The following is a 21,929-nucleotide window of genomic DNA, read 5'->3' on the forward strand; positions in this document are numbered from 1 at the left end:
CATGGCTGTTTGAGTTCACATATGCATTGAAGTTTCCATGCCACGACTTAGATGGACGAAGGGTGTTGACTCATGCCTTTAAACCAAGCTATAGAAATCCTACCTTTGTATCTTATAAACAGAAATAGGAGAAAGGAGAAAAGCACCGAATTCATCTATTTATACACATGCTCAAAAAGAGATTATCAACCTGCAAAAGTACCAATAGATTTCTATGCGCAGATGACCACAGAGTGATCAACGAGAGTTTAAAAATGCCTGGAGCCGTAGAATTAAGTCACGACGGTAATTACTTGCACTCTCCAAAATTTATTACCTATCCAAACAAGGGTAAAAAAGGGTTAAAGTCTAGCACCATCTTCCCTGATTTCTTGGGCACAAGGGCTGAGCTTGTGAGCAGTTTCTTGGAATATATCCTGGACGACAGAACACAAGTCACTTCAGCTTTGGGTAAGAAAAAAGTTCAATATTTTGCCAGACATATTGAAATGGAATATATCCAAATAATTAAGTTATCACTTACTCCAATTCGCATATTCCATCACTGGTAGCCAGTGCTACCATTATGATCGCCATCATTTTGATGAATTCCAGCCTGTGACTTAAAATATGGAGTAAGAGGAGGGAAAGAAGGAAAATCCTGCAGAATGAATTTGCTTCCACTTCTCAACCCCCCTGACGAGCTTGATCTTAACTCACGTGAAATAGATTTTTGGAGACGCCCGTTTCTGATTAAGTGAGAAAGATTTCACCGCCTGTGTACCTGGGGACTGGGGTACAAGTGTTCTTGAGCGTTTCAGGCATACTATCCTCCAAGTTGTTACAGAGAAAGCTGTCAGAACCAAGTTCACTTCCATATAATTTTGGAATGAAATTACAAGGTGAATGGCGCCAATTAAAGTAGCCAGGTGATGAGAGGAGGCCGCTTTCTTGTTGAGATTGAACTAGTGAAATTTTTGGACAGCCCCTTAAGTTTAGAGAAGCTGAAGAAGCCACACCTAAGAGACAACCCGATGGTGGAGTCAGAAAGCCTATATCAGTAAGTGCTTCCAATGTCGATGAGAATTGATTAGGTTTAATACAATCACTGTGAGTCTCTGGAGTATCCCGTGGCTCCTGAGATGGATTGTTCCCTCTTTCAGCTCTTCTATGAACTGTTTCTGCAATTTCATCATCATTATGACGTTAATTCGATAGAAACTTCAGAAAAGGGGCAAAAGAAAGAAATTTCAAACAGTTCAGAGCATAAGTCTGCAAAATATAGAGGTAAGGATTCGAAAAAGCATTTGGCAAAAGGCATTTCACTCTTGATAATTGTGACATTGTTCTCTACTCAACTTTTATGCTTGAAAAGCTCAGAGATATTCAAATAAGCAAATATCACAAGAAATGTAGCAGAACCAACGTGTATTGAATATCAAGATAACTTTAATTAATCAATCTCGAAACTGACATGAGGCTACAATTTGCTAGTATCGCTGTAGTGCTTTTGTAGCCTGCTAAAGTTTGTATCTCCCATACCTTGGATACTCATGAGAAAAGAAAATCTTATTACAATTACATCAGGTTCTATTTTTTTATGGCAGGACATGTGTCTTTTCTTGTTTTCCGCAGCCAATGTATAAGACATGGATTCAGCATATGATCACACCAACATAAAGTGGCTAAACAGGAGAGTGAAGAGTCACCTGTTTTTTTTTTCCCATAATGATTGTAATATCCTTCACATCGGCATCCATCAAAGCATCCTACTCCAGCTTTAATATACAAAGAACGTTTACAAAATAAGAACAGCTCAAAGATAGAATATGTTATATAATTTCCATCTTAATCTGCCATCCTAAATGAACAAGGCTGGTTGCTTTTCCTTTTTTATTCAAAAGCAAAAACAATCACAACATCAACGTTGACAATGCTATATAAAATCAATTTAATCCAGATAAGTAATGAGAAAGAACAGTACTTTAGGAAGCTCTTTTGAAAATATATTGCTAGAAATGTTGGCACAAACCTGAAAACATTCACAATATTTTTTAGAACACTTTGACTTCTTGCAGTTGCACCCTTTTCTGTGCCTGGAAGAGGATGGTATCGTCCAATTTCCTTCTTCCTGTAGATCATTTTCACCTCAAATATACTCCTCATTGAGGCTAAGAAACAAGATGGGTAACTTGAAAAATTAGATATTACCATCATATTTACTGGAGAGATGGTGGTATGCTTGACAACCTTAGGAGCAAAAGCTAGAGGATTACGAGCTTCAATTTGTTGCCGCATATGAAGAACTGCGTCCGCGTATTCAGACTTGTTAAAGCAATTTTCACATGAACAAGTATCTAGACAATAATTTCCAGCAGCAAAGCACTCACAATAACTGCACAGTATCAAAAATTAAAGGCGACACGATTGGAAAATAGCAGGGATTGTTAATTTTCATTTTTTCAATGCACCGTCTGATAAGCTGAGGCCTCAGTTCACAAACTTAGATGAATTGGTATTTTCTCCTTTGTATGTGGAATTAAGGGACCGTGGACCATTGTAGAAGGTGGGAGTCATCCCCAACAACCATATTTTAATAGGGCAAGATCAATTCATAAAAACCAAAAATTCATAAAACAGCCATTGCTTCGCGTTTCTTAAGGGCATTAAAGATATTATTACTTGTCACTCCTGGACTCCATCATCTGTAATTACCAAAAAAGCGTTAGCCAAAGAAGCACGTTGATGCTCTTTCTTTTTTGTAGTAATATAAGCTCGTAAAAAAAATACAAATTCTAAAGATTTCTACACACATAGCTTCTGTTCACTTACAGTTTCAAGCATCTTGATCTCTTACAGTTGCGACGTCTGCAACCCTCACTCTCGGTGGAGTACTTTGCCTTCTTGCTAATTATATCACCAACAGTTACAGAGGTAAGCAACTTGAAAAGGTATAGTTAAGAGTCGGAAAGTTTGAATAAAAACATTGAGGTACTCACCTATTCCTCTCAGGGCTCATTTGGTTCAACTCGATTATGTCAGCATTTTCTGAAGAAGGCATTGTCCCTTCGCACAGAGTTGCCTGCTGCTCAAATGGTATCGAATGCAAAGAATCGCGAGGAGTTTGCATAGTACTCATAGATTGATAACTGGAAGAACCTGCGGCCACAGCAGCTTGACTTTCCTGCTGTCCATCTCCCATGCGAGTATAAATTTCCCCTGAAAAAGACCAGACTGGGATGATTGTTTGGGGATTCCGGCTCCCCCTTCTCGGACCGGTGATGTACTGATAGTTACCAATTAGAGGCTAAGCACGCTGACACAATATTTTACGTGGTTCGGCAAATCACCTACATCCACAGGAAAGGTCCATTTTATTAGAGATAGAGAAATGATAGAGATAGAGAAATGATACAATAAATACATGGAGAAGAAGTATTACATCCACTCTACTCAACTCACCAACTCTCATTGCTGCTCTTACAGCTGCTGCAATGGCAGCAAGGCTGCTGCCATTGCAGCACTCTTTTTTTTCTCTATTCTCAAGTTCTCTCTCTCTATCATTTGCTCTCACAAAATCATGCTTTTTTTATAGGCAAATATGATGAGCTCCTCCAGCACACTTGTCAATCATGGTGGGACAAAAGGGCCTTAAAACCCCATTAGTGGCACTAATGGTGCTTCCATTTGCTTAGTGGTGGGGTATTGCCACAAAATAGCAATATCCTAACAGGATGCCATTCATTTCCTTGCCTAAATAATGGTCCCCATCAGACATTAACTTCTTCTTATGTTGGTGCAGATTGCTTCTCAATTTCTTGCGTATACTGGAGTCTGAGCCTACAGAATCAGATCTTACAAAATTATCTCCAACTGAGGGAATACAAGATGATAAAGCACGGTTTCCACAATTTTGAGGTGATCTAACGGGTTCACATTCGGATGGGAAGAAAGAGGACTGCAATGTTGCAGTCTGAGCACAACTTCTGGCCTGCCAACTGCCAGTGATTCCTCTTGGATCAAAGTGAGGTGGAACAGAACTCTCAAAGTATTTATAACTATCCGGTAAGCATAAATTACTTGTCTCATGAGCCCCGTAACTGGAATGTTCGCAAGCAATTGCAGCCCCAAAATTCAAATGTCTACGTATGCCACGTTGAAGCTGATCAGCCTCCTGTTTCAATACCAATATCAATATTAGAGAATAACATAAATTATATTCTGAAATTGTATCTAATAGTTTAAGATATTGAGTTGAGATAGTTTTTCAATATAATATCAGAGTTTTGATGATCATGTGGTTATAAGTTCGAATCTTACCATCTCTATTTATTTGATAAAAATCAAGCACAAAATAACGTGAATCTGTTCAAATTTCAAGTTCAAAAAGCTTTCACTTGAGGGAGGTGTTAGAGAATAATATAAATCATATCATGAGACCTCACCTTACAACTTAAACTTTTAGGTTGAATTGATTCTTTGACATGTTAGAGAATAATAGAAATAATATATTGAGACTTTACCTAATAAGTTAAGCTATTAGGTTGAGATGATTATTTGACATGGTATTAGAACCTTGATGATCAAGCGGTCACAAGTTCGAATCTCATCATTCCTATTTATTTGATAAAAATTAAACACAAGGTAATATGAGTTTGTGCAAGTTTCAAATCCAAAAAACTTTCACTTGAGAGGATGTGTTAGAGAATAATATAAATCATATCTTGAGACTTCACCTAATAGTTTAAGTTATTGGGTTGGGATGATTATTTGACATGATATCAGAACCTTGATGACCACTGTCACGAATTTAAACCTTACTTAACAGCTTAAGCTATTAAGTTGAGATGATTTTTTGACACCACATTCTACTATAATATTAACTCTAGAATAAATTGGATACGTATTTCTCTTAGCAATACTTGATTGAAATCAAATATTATATTGAAAGGAATTCTTTTTGCAAGAGAAAATACGTAAATCTTTTCAAATCCACTAATCATCAAGGATAAAACAAAGATGGGAGTATAAATTATGTTACATGTTTAATTAAATTTAGCACAAATTTCCTAAGCATCTAAGTAAACTATACGTGGTACTTTTCTCTGTTAACGCACAATACATAGAGTACCAAATGTTGATTGATGCATAATAACTCAAGAATCATTGAAGCTTAAGCTTGAAAACCCTCTTGATTGCAAAAAAGTGTGTGCGCTCCGATTATGCATTGCCTTTTCTAGCAGGTCCTAATGTTTTTTCCAAGAACTTTGAACCAAGTGTTATGAAGTAGAAGGATACGATACCATCTGATATAAACTTTAATAACTAGCACCTCTATAGTCCAATGAGATTCCGCTAGAGTCTCAACTAAGACTGAAACTTTTTGTGTTCAAGGACAGCTAGGGAAAATCTAAGCAGGACAGAAGCCTGCAACGACACTGACGCACTTGAACACGAAACTTGAATGATAACTGTCTTTATCATTGCACCCATCACAGGGCACAATTTAAACACTGCAGTACTAAAGACTTCTGAACAAAATTTCCCGTGCAATCATATCAGGCATAATTAATAGCAAAACATTAGCTCACTGTTAGCATGTAGATTTTCACTTTACACCAGGTAAATTTAAAATTCTATAGAACAGAATCAACAGATGAAAGAACTTAAATCCTTACATAAAGAACATAACTAGTTAGAACAAAGCGAGTAGAATAAAGCAGCATCGTCTCCTGCACTATAAAATGGCTATAAATTTGGACATGAAAGATTAAACTACACAAGTTTTGTATTGTATGATGATGTATCACAATCTGGGTATCAGTTTTAACCTTAACAAATCCTTTTGATAGCAATCCTACTCTCTCTTTAGAATCTTTATATGCCTCATCTCTCTGCAAAGATTCAGGAAATGAATGAATACTAGCACCAAGTTTATTACATTGACCACCTGCAGCCTGCAACTCAATATTCTGATAAACGTACAACAATGGGAAACCAACTGAAATTTCACATTGAAATTCTTTCTTCAAATTAATATGAACATAATGAACCCAAATCAATTTCTCAAAATATGGGGGCCCCAAATATATCGGACTCAACATGATCATCAACATTTCCAGACAAACACAGCAGGAACTCTTGGAACCTTTCAGTTTCTCTCTCACGCGCAGTGGTTTCAAAAATATTCATTGAGACGAAAGGGAGCTCCTCTCCAATTTGACCGGACATCGACACTATTACCTTTGCATTTCCAGCACCTTCCGACTTGCATGTGTTAAGCATGCCGCCAGCATTCATCCTGAGCCAGGATGAACTCTCCATGAGATTCTTAGTTGCATTACTTATAGCTTTCTTGGTCGTAGACAAAGCTGATTCGGAATTGTCTTTCATTTATTGAATTGTCTTTCGTAGACAAAGCTGATGGTAATAATACCATCAGTTTCAGCGGTGGTTTCTTTGTAGCCGTAAAACCACTCGTTGAAGAGTTCATAGTGTTGTCCCCCTCGACAGGATCAGCCAGATATTCATCTTCTAAAGTGAAGCATCAATTGAGACTTAGGTTGGATATCACTTTGTCTGCAAACATCTGAAGCTGCCACTCTGCCCACCTCTCTGTCATCAAACAGATTGAACTCTTCAAAAACAGAAACCAGTGCTGTATTTTACAACGAAAAAAACATGATAAATTCAATTTAATAACAACATCATAAACAAAACAAAAACTGCTGAGTATTATATATAAAAAAATATCAATCCTTAGTAAGGAACTGTTTTGCTGCTGAAGATCTACACAAGGCGAATTGAACACAGGTGATGGGATTGGGATGTTAGTTTGTGAAAACCTTTGGCAATACCATGCTGCCTTGACAGATCTTATGGGAGAGAGATTGCTAATGTAACTAAAATAAGGAGATACTTACAATTAAAAAAAAAAATAGAGAAATTAAACAGAAGAAATCACGCAATTCAGACTGTTTCCAAATTCAAGAACTCTATCCGGACAATTGATAAAGGATCCATACCCATATATACGGATGAAAAAGAAAAAGAAAAAAACACGGACGAAACACTGCATTATACAGGTTGTGGCAAGGAACTAGATTGTATTGCATTATAAGATGGCTATGATATTCATGGTACATTCTCATTTCAAAAGCAAGAAAAAGTTTCCTGAGTAATGATTCTGTGGATAGAATTTGCCTTCATTTCTGAACGTTTTCTTTTTCTTTTTTCAATGAATATAGAGATTAGAGAGGGCCCTTCATTTTTAAACTTCCATGTAGAGCAATCATCTTGCAAAAACTAAACAAGAACATAGAGGGTTGCCTATATCTTTATTATAGAATCATAATGACAACACCAGGAATTGCTTCTTCTTTTTTATGAAAATAATAATGATAATAATAAAAAAAAGGTTAAGAACTACTGTAAGAAATCGTTTGAAAAATAAGATCCATCAGGAATAACGGTGATGAAAATAGATTAGGAAACTGAACAGAAACTTTGAAAATGACAAAAATCTAGAAGCAACAGAGACTGCCGTTTCCGCGCCAAAATATTAATCATTATCGAAACCGCATTAAACCCATCTAAAAGGAAAAAACGTTTACAAATTGTAGTCCAAACATGACTTAGTTCATCCTATCAAAACTCGTTTGATTTTAATTTATTTTTAATATATTGTTGCTTTAAAATTTTATAGTTTTTTTAGATGGTGATATTTTGAATTAACACATATTAACTTATTAAACTAGTCACATGAGCCATGAACTTGATTGAATTTAATAACTTTTTTAATCAATTTTTATTTAAATATATGATAATAAAAATAAATATATACATGAAAATGATTGAATAAATTTTAAAAAAAATTAAAAATATCATGAAGATTATACTAAAAGAGTGGTTGCTAATATTAGAAAACAAATGTTATGGTCTCATTAAAAAACCAAGTAAAAATGAAATATATTTTATGAAATAATATCTCAAAAAAAATTTAATTAACTTTTTTTTTATGAACTTCAATTAAAATTAAAGATCTATAGAGTCGGGCATCCTAAACATATTTTTAATGAATTTAAATTCAAATTGAGAAAAACATTAAAGGTCAGAAAGAAACTAGACACTTAGGCTCAAACGAGTTCGTGTGCTTGGCTTATTAAAAACATTCTAGGGGCGTGGACCTGCAAGCCTAGGTCAATGCTTTTAGCCTCTTTTTTTTTTTTTTATTGATTCATTGGTTCAAGGACCGACCGTCTGTCTTTAAAAAAAATAAAAATTGATGTGTTGCCAGCTGTGGGACATAATACATCGCTTACTTTTTTTCAGGTTTTCACGGTTAGAAAGGTGGTCAAAAAATCATGTTAGGGTTTTTTAATCTAAAAAGTAATTTTTAATTTATTTTAACCTAAAATATATAATAAATATTTTTAGAATCTTAATAAATCAATTTATCAAACCCAAAATACTTCAAAATTTGTTCAAAATACAAAATTAAACCAAAAAGAATTTATTTGCCAACCTGGATCTACTTTTTTCAACAAGATCAAGAATAAAAAAAATTCAATGAAAATACTCTTGTTGTATAAAACTTATTGACGCTAAGAATAGCTCTCTCCTTTTATTGTGAGAATGTGAACGTGAACAACCAATAACTTTTTTTTTCCTTTTCTATTTTAAATTAAACCTTTTCTTTTCTTTATTAAACTTGAAAATTTTAAATTGAATAAACAAAGTTTTATACCAATGCAAAAAATCCAAAACTATAGGAATCTAAAAGAAAGTCGTGCAAGATATGACTAAATACAACTTTTCCGTGTGAATTTGAGATAGGTCACAGTGTATTTTTTCTTTGTTTTTCAGTTTTATCCTTAATTTTTTTGCTATATCTTAATGTTATAAACTAAAACCATATCTTATTAAATTGATCCACAATCAAGTCCAAAAATCTTATCAAAATCTTCATACTTCAAGGAACTACAAATAAAGATACTATCAATTGAAAAAACTAAAACCAAAACACAAAAGGATAAAATTAATAAATAAATAAAAAATTATTATCTTAATCCACAATAAAATATGAGATGATTTATAATGTATTGGTGAACAATATTTTACTCATACCTTCTAGCTTATTAGTAATTATGTTTTTGTTAAACATTATTAAACCATGAATTTTATGAGAAAATAGGAAAACTTTTTTTTTTGAACTTGATGGTGGAAACCATTTTTTCAATTGTAAAATTCTTTTATAAAAATTAAAACTCATTGTATGATAATCCCACTCTTATATAAAAAGTGAATTTAGTAAATTATGTTTTGTTAAAAAATTAAATAATTTTTTAAAATACGAATTCATTTCGATCCATGAAGTTCGATGCTGGTATGAAATGATCCCTAATCTTCAGTTAACTTATAATCCAATGCTGAGATAATAGATGTTGAGAGAGGAGAGAAGGTGAGAGAGAGAAAGATTTTCACGATATACATTTTAAGCATGTGATCTGATATTCTTTGTGTTATGTGTTTGTATTTATGATGAAAGTTTGTTTCTGATGTTTTAAGCATCTCAAATTATTAAAAAAAAATAATGGTTATTTAAAAAATAATTAATTGATTTTTTCAATTTGATTCAATTTTCTTGAGTTTATAAAGTGGATTAATTAAAATGTATTTTAAGGTTTAAAATGGTTTTAGAATGATGCTTAAATGGTTATAATTAAGGTGTTTGAAAATGAAAATGATGCAAAATTTGGGTGTGAAAGGCAAAAACTAGTGGCCCTCAATTTTTTTACAAACTTTCAGCTACAGTATTTTTTTTACGCGTTTTAGAGTATTGTTAATTTATTTATCGAAAAGTTTCAAGTACTTATTTTTTTTTTTACTTAAGTAGTTTTTTACTCAAAATCAAATTCCCTCTACGATTAAAAAATATCATTAAAAATATAATCATTTTAAAAAAAAAAATATTGATTATTCATTGTACCTTACAATAATAATGATTAATTACCAAAATCTTTTAGAAAAAAAAATTTGAAAAATAATTATTGACCTATGTAAGATGCATATTTTTTGAAAATTGTATAACAATAACACTTAAACTTAGGGATATAATACCGATTTTTTTCTTTAAAAAACCAGCATTTTACTGATAGGTTAACATTTACAAGAAAAATAGTTTAAATAATAAGGATTTAGCGATTAATAATTTAAATAACTCACCACTTGAGCTTATCATTTCCCTAAGTAAAACTATAATTACATTTCATATAATGGAAATTAGTGTTCAAAATTATGTCAATGCAAAATAAATAAAAAAATTGAACTACCAATTAAGTAGAGATTAACGAGATTTTTAATCAATATTATGTATTAATTAACTAAAACTAAACATCCTTCTATCATAGATTGCGCACTCAATGCCAGTTCCTGCCTTTTTTTTTTTTTAAGTATTGAATTTCTAATTAGATTTTTATGTGATGTAAGAAATAAATTGCATGTTTATTTTTTGTTTTTTAAAATAAAATATACTCATAAAATATGTTTAAAATTAATAATAAAAATTCACATGATATTAAATACTAAAAATATATTTTAGATTAAAAACTTATAAAATTAACACTGATTTATTTTGATTTCATTTACCTATATTTTTTTCTAAAAAAAATAATAAAATATAAAAAGAGATTTTACTAGTGAAATATAAATCACTTCTTAATTAATCTCGTAATTATTTCTCTTTAAAAGTATGTTTGTTATAAATATCAGTAGATTATTTGAAAGCGTGATAAAAAATTGTTTTTTTAATATATTAAAATTATATTTTTTATTATATTATATTATATTTTATTTTTAATATCATTATATCAAAACAATAAAAGAATTAATTTAAAGTTATTTTTTTTAAAAATCAAATTTTTTTAAAACCACGTTTTAACCATAAACGGTAAAAAAAAATAGATGAGAAACAAATAAGCACCCATCCTTGTAATTTATCCTATCCTTTTCACTTTATAAAATTTATTTATTTATTTTTAATTTTTAATGGATTGATTCTCATTCATCTTCAACGCTGTTCTTTATATTTTTCAATGCTCTCTCTCTCTCTCTCTCTCTCTCTCTCTCTAAATAATAACTCACATATCTTTTCTCCTCCTCGTGCTTTTACTTTACTCCATTCATTTTTTTTCCTCTTCCCAATCCCTCTTGACATACGCCCGGAAAGATGCCATGGGAGCAAAGAGTTTGCTGGAGGGGTTTGGGCTTAATGGGCCAGAGTAGTTTAGATTGGGTCGTTGTAGATGGCAAATATTGGGGCTTGAAGCCCATTGTTTATGTACTTTGATCTTAGTTCACACTTCACAGTGTTAAATTAACGGAGCCTATTAATATTATTTTCTGGCAAAAGAACAAAAGAAAAGGAAAACAAGGGAAAAGACGTTTGTTTGTACACTCTTTTCATACCAGAGTTTAAACCCTAAACCCTACAGAGGAAAAACTCAGCTTGCTTGCTTTCTTTCGTCCACTTCAATTTCTTGAGATAGAGAAGATATCAATTTGAGAAGAGGATGAATTACAGATTCCAAAACTTGCTTGGAGCTCCCTACAGAGGAGGCAACGTTGTAATTACTCAAAACACCCAACTAATCTCACCAGTCGGCAACCGAGTCTCTATCACCGACCTCATCAAATCCCAAACCATAACCCTCCCACTCCAATCCTCCTCCAACATCCGCCGCATTGCCGCCTCCCCCGACGGAACTTTCCTCCTTACTGTCGACGAGAACCACCGCTGCCACTTCATCAATACCGCCCGCCGCGTCATCCTCCACCGCATTAACTTCAAGAATACAGTGAATGCCGTCAAATTCAGCCCCGATGGTAAATTTATCGCGGTTGCAGCGGGAAAATTGGTCCAACTCTGGCGGTCTCCGGGGTTCAAGAAAGATTTTTTCGCTTTCGAGTTAGTTAGGACCATAGCTGATTGCGAGGATACAGTTACAGCAATTGATTGGAGCTTAGACTGTAAGTATTTGCTTGTTGGCTCGAAGGACTTATCGGCACGCCTCTTTTGTGTTGAGAAATTGAAAGACGGGATTTTGAATAAGCCCTTTTTGTTTTTAGGACATAGAGATAATGTAGTTGGTTGTTTCTTTGGTTATGATAAGAAAAATACTAATAAGGTTAGTAAGGTTTATACAATTACGCGTGATTGTTATATTTTTAGCTGGGGTTATAGTGGTAATAATGACGGTAATTTTGATGAAAATGATGGGGGGATTTCAGAGCCGGCCTTCCCGGGGACGCCGGAGAGGGATGGGGAAGGGAATATGGATAGTGGAAGCGTGGGTACTGTTAAGAAAAGGAAGGATTTTGATGGGAAAGATGAGGGGTATTTGCACAAAGAGAAGTGGGAGCTGTTAAGGAAAGATGGGTTTATGCAATCACCGGCGAAGTTAACTGCATGTGATTACCATAGGGGGCTTGATATGGTGGTGGTGGGGTTTTCTAATGGTGTTTTTGGGTTATATCAAATGCCTGATTTTGTTTGCATGCATTTGTTGTCGATTTCGAGGGAGAAGATAACTGCTGCAGTTTTCAATGAGATTGGGAATTGGTTGACATTTGGTTGTGCAAAGTTGGGGCAGTTGCTTGTGTGGGAATGGCGGTCAGAGAGTTATGTGTTGAAGCAACAAGGGCATTACTTTGACGTGAATTGCTTGACTTACTCTCCAGATTCACAATTGCTGGCTACTGGTGCAGATGATAACAAAGTAAAGGTAAAATATGAGCTTATGGAGATGTTTTATGTTTTTGGGAAGTTGTAGTCACTTAGCATGCTTTTCTTAGGTAAAATGCGTTATGAAAATGTCTGCATGATACAATAGGTTGGTTCTTGCAGGATATTTAGGTGAGCTTGCTGTTGTATATATGGATTGTTTGAAAGAAATGTGTTGCTATGTGCACATGCGAGCTTGTGATTGGTTGCAAAAATGTTATACTTATTTGGTTGATATGCAATTGCCCATGTATATTCTGAAGAGTATATTGAAAAAGTGTCATAATGCATATGCACAAATGTTAGGATTTTTGTTTATCATCTATATGGTATATCCATACGTTGTGTGTTTGTTTGCGATGTAGAATAATTATCTCAAGAGTTTATGGACCAGATTGAAGCATAAGTTATTGTTTTTCTATTTTAATTATTTTCTAAGTTAGTTTTGGATTTTAATTATATGTTTCATACTTAGGATTTTTAATTTAATTAGATTTTACTATTTAGAAATTCTAATGCTAGATCAATTCTATTAGCCAAGAAAGTCTTAATTAGGAATCTTTTCCTATAAAAGATTTTAGGACTAATATAAATTGAGATGTCTTGTTTATTTTATAGAGATCAAGACTATTGTTTAGATTTAATAAAATACCAGAGAATTTTCCCTAGATTTCTCTACAGTTTTGTCTGTAACGTTAGGGCTCGAGAACCCTAGTTTTATCTTCCCTAAACGCTGTGTTAGGTGGTATTAGAATAGGTCAACATGTGGATTGATGACAACCCGTGATGAAAATCGTGGAGTAGTTGGTGGCAACAATCTCCGTGATGGAGATCAGGGGATGCAGGTTGTTTGAGATCAGTTAGATCACCATTTAGTAGCGATAGCAGCTTTAGAGGGGCGAATGCAAACTGGATTTGGCGACATCAATGCTAGATTTGATGACCTTTCAACTAGGCTTAAGGCATTAAGGTTGCACACAAACATGAACTGAGAAAAAAGAGAGGCACACACCAGAGATGATGCTTGCGACCAACCTGTCATTGAACCGGTTCATGCAAATCCTCGTGGTCAATATGAATACGGGTATTCATTTGATGAAGAAGATCATGGTAAGGTGACTGAAAATAATAGGTATGATCAAGACTATTGTATAAAGGTTGGGATTTCTTCTTTTGGTAGTGATTTAGAAATAGAGGAGTTCCTTGATTGGTTAGCTAAATGTGATTGATTTTATGAGTATACATAAATTTTAGATTCGAGAATGGTAAAAGCTGTAGGGTTTAAATAGAACCATGGGGTCTTGGTTTTGTGGGATAGGCTATTGGAGACTAGGAGGCGAGAGGGTAGAAGCCCTATTGAGAATTGGGAATGGATGAAGTAGTTATAGAGAGGTAGGTTTTTTCCCCCTAATCCATAAGTATCAAAGGTGTTCCCAAGGCTCCTGGACTATGCATTAATATACAACAACATTTTTGCATCTAGTTGAGGGAAATAACGTGCATGAAAGTGATAGGCAACAAATTACTAGATATGTAGCGGGACTGAAACCTGCCATTAGAGATAGAATTGGACTTCAGATGCTGCTGAATGTTATTGATGCATGAAATATGGTTTTAAGGGTAGAGATGTTGATGCATGATAAAACCAATACGACATTTGATTATTAAAGGAGGGTTGTGACCATAAAGCCTTGACTTACACCTGTTGAGAAGGGTAAGCTGCCATATACAAACAATCAATCAAAACTAGCTATTGCCAACTCTAGCAATTCCTGACATGGATAACCAGAAGAGAGATAATCTTCATGCCAAGTCGCCTCCAATAAAGTGTTATAGATGCAATCATAAAGGGCATAGATCTAATGTATGTCCTCAAAGGAGGTCTGTGAACGTGGGGGTGAAGAGTGTAGATAAGATACAAAATTATATCAGGAGGAGTATTGTGAATCTGATGGTGAGGGTGAGTATGAGGATGATGATGATCAAGCTTATGTGCTGGGACGATTGCTATTCACACCAAAAATTGACGATGAGACACAACGACACAAGCTTTTTCGTACTAGGTGCATGATAAACCAATAAGTTTTTTATCTTATTATTGATAGCGATAGTTGTGATAATATTATTGGTAGGGAAACCACTATTAAATTGGGTTTGAATATTGAGAAACATCTTGAACCTTACACTATATGTTGGATTAAAGAGGTACCAAAGGTAACATTAACTGAAAGATGTAAAGTTTCCTTTTCCATCGGCAAATATAGGGATGGAGTTTATTGTGATGTAGTTGATATGAATGCTTGTAACTTGCTGTCTGGTAGGCCATGACAGTATGATGTAAAGGCATGGCATGAGAGACGAGAAAACATTTGTAGGTTTGTTAAAGATGTGATTAATTTTACTTTAATGTCTTTGAAGGGGAATTCCTAACCAAAAGCTCGAAAGGTTGGAGGAGAGACATTCATTGTGTTGAATCTTTGTCAAAATTTGAGTTATATTTAAAGGAGACGAAGGAAGTACATGCTTTAATTATGAAGCCCTTACTGTCGAAAGAAGTTGACAAGGCAGTAGAGGTCCTTGAAGCTATTAAGTCTTTATTGTTGGAGTCTCAAGAAGTTATTCCAGATGAGCTACCGGATGAGTTACCTTTTATGTGTGATATCCAATATCAAATTGACTTGATACCAGGGGCTAATCTTTTGAATTTGCCTCATATTACAGAATGAGCCCAAAAGAGAGGGAGATCTTGAGGGAGAAAATTGAAGAATTCCTAAAGAAATGGTTGATTTAGGAGAGCTTAAGTCTATGTGGTGTCCCTACTTTACTGACACCAAAAAAGGATGGTAGCTGGCATATATGTGTTTATAGTCGCGCCATCAACAAAATCACCGTGGGATACATGTTTTCAATTCCATGATTGGATGGCATGCTAGATCAGTTATGTAGTGTAACGATTTTTTCAAAGATTAACTTAAAGAGTGAGTATTATCAGATTCAGATTTGACTAGAGGATGAGTGGAAAACGGATTTCAAGACGAAGGATAGGTTGTATGAGTGGTTAGTCATACCATTTGGGTTAATAAATGCACTTATCACATTCATGAGGTTGATGAATTAGGTTTTGTGACATTTCATAAATAAATTTGTTATGCTTTATTTTGATAATATCCTTGTGTTCAATCACAATAAAACAAATCATATCGAGCACTTGAGGAGTGTTCTAGAGGTGTTGCTAAAAACAAGTTGTATGTGAATCTGAAAAAGTGTAGCTTCATGACCAGTAAGCTGTTATTCTTGGGTTTTGTAGTGGGAGCCGATAGAGTTGAAGTTGATGAGAAAGTGAGGGCAATTCGTGATTGGCCCCTACCTTAGGCAATTAGTGATGTGCGGAGTTTTCATTGCCGGACTAGTTTTTATAGGAGATTTATTTTGAATTTCAATAGTATTGTGGCATCGATCACTGAATGTTTGAAGAAGGGTAAGTTAAGAGGGGTGAGGAAGAAGAAAAGAGTTTTGCCTTGATAAAAGAGAAGTTATGCAATGCTCCAGTGCTTGCTTTACTCAACTTTGATAAGTTGTTTGAGGTTGAATGTGATGCTTGTGGAGTGGGTATTGGAGGAGTTCTTTCTTAGGAGAAACATCCTTTAGCCTTTTTCAGTGAGAAGTTAAATGAAACTCGCTTGAAGTATCTATGATAAAGAACTCTATATTGTGGTAAGGGCTTTGAAAATTTAGAAGCATTATTTCATTAATAGAGATTTTGTATTATATTTAGATCATGAAGTCCTAAAGTCTCTGAATTAGTATGAGTATCATGGCTAGGTGGATTACATTCCTTCAGAAGTTTAGCTTTAGTCTGAAGCACAAAGCTGAAGTTTAGAACAAAGTGGTTGATGCATTGAGTAGGTGAGTTGTCCTACTACTAATCACTTTTCATAGCAAGATTTTGGGTTTTAAGTGTTTAGAGGAACTACAAGCTTTTCATAGCAAGATTTTGGGTTTTAAGTGTTTGGAAGAACTATAAGCTGAAGATGTTGATTTTCAAAAGATATGGGAAAAATGTTCTAATGGTCGAGTTAATGGAGATTTCCATATATATGATGCTTACTTAATGAAAGGTAATTGATTGTGTATTTCTCATAAATCCTTTTGCGAGAAATTGATTTAAGACTTGCATGGTGGCAGATTAAAGGGTCATAGAGGAAGAGATAAAACAATGTCAGTTTTGGAGGATAATTATTACTGGCCTCAGCTCAAACGTGATGTAAACAAATTTGTTCAACGTTGTTTTACTTGTCAAACAACTAAGGAGCAATCATAAAACACTAGTTTATACATGCCTCTACCTATACTTGAACATATATGAGAAGATATTTCCATGGATTTTGTGTTTGGTCTTTCATGAACTCAACGAAGAAAGAATTATGTTTTTGTTGTTGTGGACAGATACTCAAAGATGACACACTTTATGCCTTGTAAGAAGACTACAAATGCGATCAATGTGGCTAAGCTATTTTTCATGGAGATAACCAGGTTGCGTGGTGTTTTAAAATCCATCATGTCTGGTAGATACTAGGTTCCTAAGTCACTTTTGTCTAACTTTGTGAAAGATATTTAATTTCTTTTTGAAGGGGGTGTTTGGCCCCGCATTTCAACCGGAGTTTTAACATTTTTTTATATTTTTCTTCAAATTAATTTATTTTTGTGTTTTTGTATTTTTTTGATGTGCTGATGTCAAAAATGAATTTTAAACTAGGTCATGTGCTATACACTTGTCTCTTTGCTGGTCTCCCCTATTTTTGTACTTGAATGTCATGTGAATGTGTTTGTATTTTCTTGTCACAGGTGTGGACCGTTTCATCTGGCTTTTGCTTTGTAACATTCTCAGAGCACACAAATGCTGTGACCGCGCTTCATTTTATGGCAAACAACCATTGTCTTTTAAGTGCATCTCTTGATGGAACTGTACGTGCATGGGATTTGTTCCGTTATCGAAATTTTAGGACATTTACCACCCCTTCTTCAAGGCAGTTTGTCTCTTTGGCAGCAGACCAAAGTGGGGAAGTCATTTGTGCTGGAACTCTAGATTCATTTGAGGTACGTATATCTTTTGGTGCTGTACATTCAAGATCAATCTGCTGTTTTTTATTGTTTTTGCTGACAGAGTGCTTAATTTTTGTATGCAATAGATATTTGTTTGGTCAATGAAGACAGGCCGTTTATTGGATGTCCTTAGTGGTCATGCAGGTCCTGTTCATGGGCTGACATTTTCTCCCTCAAATGTGAGTTGTATTGATATCTCTTTCCACTTACTGGTTATGCATCCCTTGTTTTGTATTAATTCCTCTTGGTTTCTCTGTTTGTCTGAAGTGGTTTATTTACATGAATTTGTTGAGGTTGGATCACCCTTCTACATTTGGCATCCAACATTATCTTGGATTCTTGTAACTAATAGTAAACATATAGGTCTACAGTCAGCTTTTCGTACCTATTGATTCATGAGCAGCTTCTGAAGTAAACCTGTTTGACCTGTAGGCAGTCTTAGCTTCATCATCATGGGACAAAACTGTTCGCCTGTGGGATGTTTTTGAAGGAAAAGGTGCCGTTGAAACGTTTCCTCACACACATGATGTTCTTACTGTAGTTTACCGTCCAGATGGACGGCAATTAGCTTGCAGCACATTAGATGGGCAGATTCATTTCTGGGACACAATTGATGGCTTGTTAATGTACACAATCGAGGGCCGCAGGGATATTGCTGGAGGGCGTCTCATGACTGATCGTAGATCAGCAGCAAACTCAACTGCAGGAAAGTGCTTCACAACCTTGTGCTATTCTGCTGATGGGAGTTACATTTTAGCTGGTGGAAGTAGCAAGTTCATCTGTATGTACGATGTTGCTGATCAGGTTTGTTCCTTTCTTATGTAAAACCTTCTGCTTATCATTTACATTTTTATTTTGTAAACATTTTAAATCATTTAATTATTTAGCTTTATGATGACATAAACATTATCACATGTTTCTATCTATACTGGGGCTCAAACTTTTTTGTTTTGTCATCTATTAGCAAGTTGAATGTAGAAAATTAGATTGAGAACTGTTTGGATGTTGGAGATACTTTTGAAGAATGACATAGCTTAGTTAGCTGGTTAGTCTTCTGTTTTACATTTGTTTGGATGGGTTCATAGGTCCTCTAGTGTAGATCTCTCTTAGTGTTTGAGGTACTGGATTGATTTATGTATGAACTGCAGGTTCTGCTGCGTCGCTTCCAAATAACTCACAATCTTTCATTAGATGGAGTGCTGGATTTCTTGAACTCGAAGAAGATGACAGATGCAGGTCCACTTGATTTAATCGATGATGATGACTCTGATGCTGAAGAGGGTGTTGATAAACAAACTCGAGGAAAGTTGGGATATGATTTACCAGGATCCATGCCCAATCGTGGAAGGCCTATTATTAGAACAAAATGTCTGAGAATTGCACCTACCGGGCGAAGCTTTGCAGCGGCAACTACAGAGGGGGTTCTAGTTTATTCCATTGATGAATCCTTCATCTTTGATCCCACTGATCTAGACATGGATGTTACACCAGAGGTATCTCACGTTCTTTTGTAAAATTCTTTGAAACATACATTCCCTCGTTTAAGCACTCTTCATGGAGAATTCAAGGCATGTTATGAGGCTGTCAAATTATCAACATCTGCTTAGTTGGAAATAACAATTTTTCTTTATTGATATATTGTACTATTTCTTCTGCTGATTTTATTTGATGACTACAACATCTGCTTGTTGGAAATAACAATTTTTCTTCATTGACATGTTGTAGTATTTCTTCTGCTGATTTTATTTGATGACTACAATGGTGTGCAGGCAGTTGAAGAAGCATTAGATGAAGATCAACCAAACAGAGCTTTAATTATCAGCCTTCGCCTGAACGAGGATTCTCTAATTAAAAAATGCATTTTTTCTGTCAGTCCATTGGATATACCAGCTATTGCCTCCTCAGTCCCATACAGATATCTGCAAAGATTAATAGAAGCATTTTCTGATCTTTTGGAAAGCTGTCCGCACTTGGAGTTTATACTCCGCTGGTGTCAGGTGCTTGCTGCCATCTTGTGAAATTTTATAACCTCAGAGCCCTTCCTGTATTCAGATCTAATTCGTTGTCTGTGTTTATTTTTTGACAGGAGCTGTGCAAAGCTCATGGAAATTCAATTCAACAAAATTCCAGAAATCTTCTTCCCGCATTAAAATCCTTGCAGAAAGCAATTACTAGAATACATCAGGATTTGGCAGATACTTGTTCGTCTAATGAATACATGTTACGATATTTATGCTCAAGCAACAACAAATGATGGACCACTATTAGTGGCTGGGATTTCCTCACTATTTGCTAACAGAAATATAACCTATTCTCCTGAAAAGGGAGCAGGTCAAGCACTCCCATAGCTAACACAAACATGCTAGATTCAGATACCTTGGCGCAAGGTTCACGTGGTTGAAAGCGTCTGCTTGTTGGATCTGACGCTGCAGTTTATTGGGAGCTGTAATATGGCTTGGGATCATATGCATGACAGCATCAAGAACTGCCTTCAATGCAATTTTGATACAGGAAAGATGAACGTGGTTCTGTGACAATTATGGATGAGGATTGCTGTATAATGTGCTGTTAGACAATCAAAAGTTAATCGATTTTTTTTTTTGTCGTGAATTTAATTTTCCTCCCAAAACTCTAATGATTGTTTTTGTGTTGCACTGTTAATTATATCTCTATTGAAGAATTATTTAATCTTCTGTAAGCCATAATAAAAGCAAATATATTAATCGTATAGGGAGACAATAATAAAAAGGAGCCTATAATGACCAAAACCACAGAATCAGAAGTGCATATCTCAGCTTTGCAGTTTCTTTTGGACGTCTCTGTCGTTTCGTGTCATTTATGAAGCTATTTAATATTTAAAATCCAAGTTAATTTTCAAAACTCAAAACTTCTAAATCTAGATTTAATCAAGAAACTAAATTCTCAACTAATTTAATGTTAAATAATAAAATAAAATAAATTAATTTAAAAAAATTATCAAAGTAAAAAAAATAACAATTAAAAGAATAAGAATCAAATTTGATAAGGAAAAAAATCTAAGATGAAATCATAAAAAAGATTCCCTATTGAAATTATATCAAATAAAATAAATAGCAATCAAAAGAATAGGGACTAAATTTGTTAGTTGAAAAAATTGGAGGATGAAATTAAAAAAAAAACTCTAATTTTATAAATTATTTTAAATAAAATAAATAGTAATTAAAAGAACAGAGATCAAATCTAAAGGGAAAAAAAATTGAAGGGTTGTTTTGAAAATTTAGAGGGTCAAACACGAAAATCAAGGAGAAAAGAAAAAAGAAAAGAAAAAAAGATCACTGATACCAAATCAGAGATAGATAAATCAAACGCATCAGCTAGAGATGGAGGGACTGCCGAGACGATTTGAACGTTGCTCTACAAGTCATTGTTTGGCCACAAAATGCCACTCACGCGTCTCTTGAATAACACGAACACAACTTACATGCTGACGTGAGCAATGCATGCATCAACCAATTTTATTTTCTTAAATAATGTTTTATAATTATAAAAATACCAAACTTTCACTTCAGTTAACTTAATTATAACAAAAAAAAAAACAGGATAAAAATACAGAAAATCTCCTTGACACTAATTTGATTTAAAAAAAAATTAAATTTATTTTAATTTTAATATATACAGTTAGGGGTGAAGCCTTTTACAAGGCTAAGGAGGGTTGTAGCTCATATAATAAAAAAATTAATAATTTATTTTTCTTTTATTTTTTACATAGCAAACCTAAACACTACCCACTTTCCCTTGCAACACTAATTAATTAGCAGTCATTAGCCGCACACTTAATTTCCCTTGTAAGACTAATTAATTAGTTATATTTTACAGCAAACCTATCTAAATATAAATAATTAATTTTCCTTAGACTCCGTTTGTTTGCTGGAAAGTGGTTTTCTTGGAAAGTGAATTCCTGAAAAGTAAATTATTTTTCGATGTTTGGTAGTGTTATGGAAAATGAACTGGAAAACACTTTCCAGTGTTTGGTTATGTTATAAAAAATGAACTGGAAAATAATTTATTAATGAATTAATTTTTTTTC

General features: G+C 34.2%; 2 protein-coding genes and 1 long non-coding RNA gene across 4 annotated transcripts; 1 reads left to right on the top strand and 2 right to left on the bottom strand.

Moving 5' to 3' along the window:
• Positions 1-141: 141 nt before the first annotated feature.
• Positions 142-1,213, bottom strand: LOC112326862 (uncharacterized). The gene is made up of 2 exons (XR_002980842.2): positions 524-1,213; positions 142-416 (listed from the first exon to the last, which is right to left on the bottom strand). It is a non-coding gene; the product is annotated as an uncharacterized LOC112326862 (long non-coding RNA).
• A 797-nt stretch (positions 1,214-2,010) lies between these two features.
• Positions 2,011-3,323, bottom strand: LOC7475721 (CRC domain-containing protein TSO1). Its single transcript, XM_052451570.1, has 4 exons — positions 2,979-3,323; positions 2,812-2,886; positions 2,191-2,684; positions 2,011-2,110 (listed from the first exon to the last, which is right to left on the bottom strand). The coding sequence occupies exons 1-3, from the start codon at positions 3,179-3,181 to the stop codon at positions 2,681-2,683; spliced, it is 282 nt and encodes a 93-aa protein (XP_052307530.1). The 5' UTR covers positions 3,182-3,323; the 3' UTR covers positions 2,011-2,110; positions 2,191-2,680.
• An 8,079-nt stretch (positions 3,324-11,402) lies between these two features.
• Positions 11,403-20,551, top strand: LOC7475720 (periodic tryptophan protein 2). Of its 2 annotated transcripts, XM_002304124.4 has the most exons (7): positions 11,403-12,761; positions 17,606-17,857; positions 17,950-18,042; positions 18,296-18,667; positions 19,012-19,356; positions 19,633-19,860; positions 19,950-20,551. In XM_002304124.4, exons 1-7 carry the CDS (start codon positions 11,550-11,552, stop codon positions 20,115-20,117), a joined length of 2,670 nt encoding a protein of 889 aa, XP_002304160.3. In that variant the 5' UTR covers positions 11,403-11,549; the 3' UTR covers positions 20,118-20,551. The 2 variants fall into 2 exon arrangements, with proteins under 2 accessions (XP_002304160.3, XP_052307528.1); XM_052451568.1 differs by lacking the exon at positions 17,950-18,042.
• Positions 20,552-21,929: the final 1,378 nt, after the last annotated feature.

The sequence above is a fragment of the Populus trichocarpa genome, chromosome 3, assembly GCF_000002775.5.
Source record: "Populus trichocarpa isolate Nisqually-1 chromosome 3, P.trichocarpa_v4.1, whole genome shotgun sequence".
In the NCBI taxonomy this organism is placed as follows: Eukaryota; Viridiplantae; Streptophyta; class Magnoliopsida; order Malpighiales; family Salicaceae; genus Populus; species Populus trichocarpa.

Excerpts from the sequence above, each read along its gene's own strand:
- LOC7475721 (XM_052451570.1), bottom strand. The coding sequence starts at position 3,181 with ATGGGAGATGGACAGCAGGAAAGTCAAGCTGCTGTGGCCGCAGGTTCT. Across the intron at positions 2,887-2,978 it reads ATGAGCCCTGAGAGGAATAG|CAAGAAGGCAAAGTACTCCA; the intron begins GTGAGTACCTCA and ends TGATATAATTAG.
- LOC7475720 (XM_002304124.4), top strand. The coding sequence starts at position 11,550 with ATGAATTACAGATTCCAAAACTTGCTTGGAGCTCCCTACAGAGGAGGC. Across the intron at positions 18,668-19,011 it reads TGTACGATGTTGCTGATCAG|GTTCTGCTGCGTCGCTTCCA; the intron begins GTTTGTTCCTTT and ends TATGAACTGCAG. Across the intron at positions 19,357-19,632 it reads ACATGGATGTTACACCAGAG|GCAGTTGAAGAAGCATTAGA; the intron begins GTATCTCACGTT and ends AATGGTGTGCAG.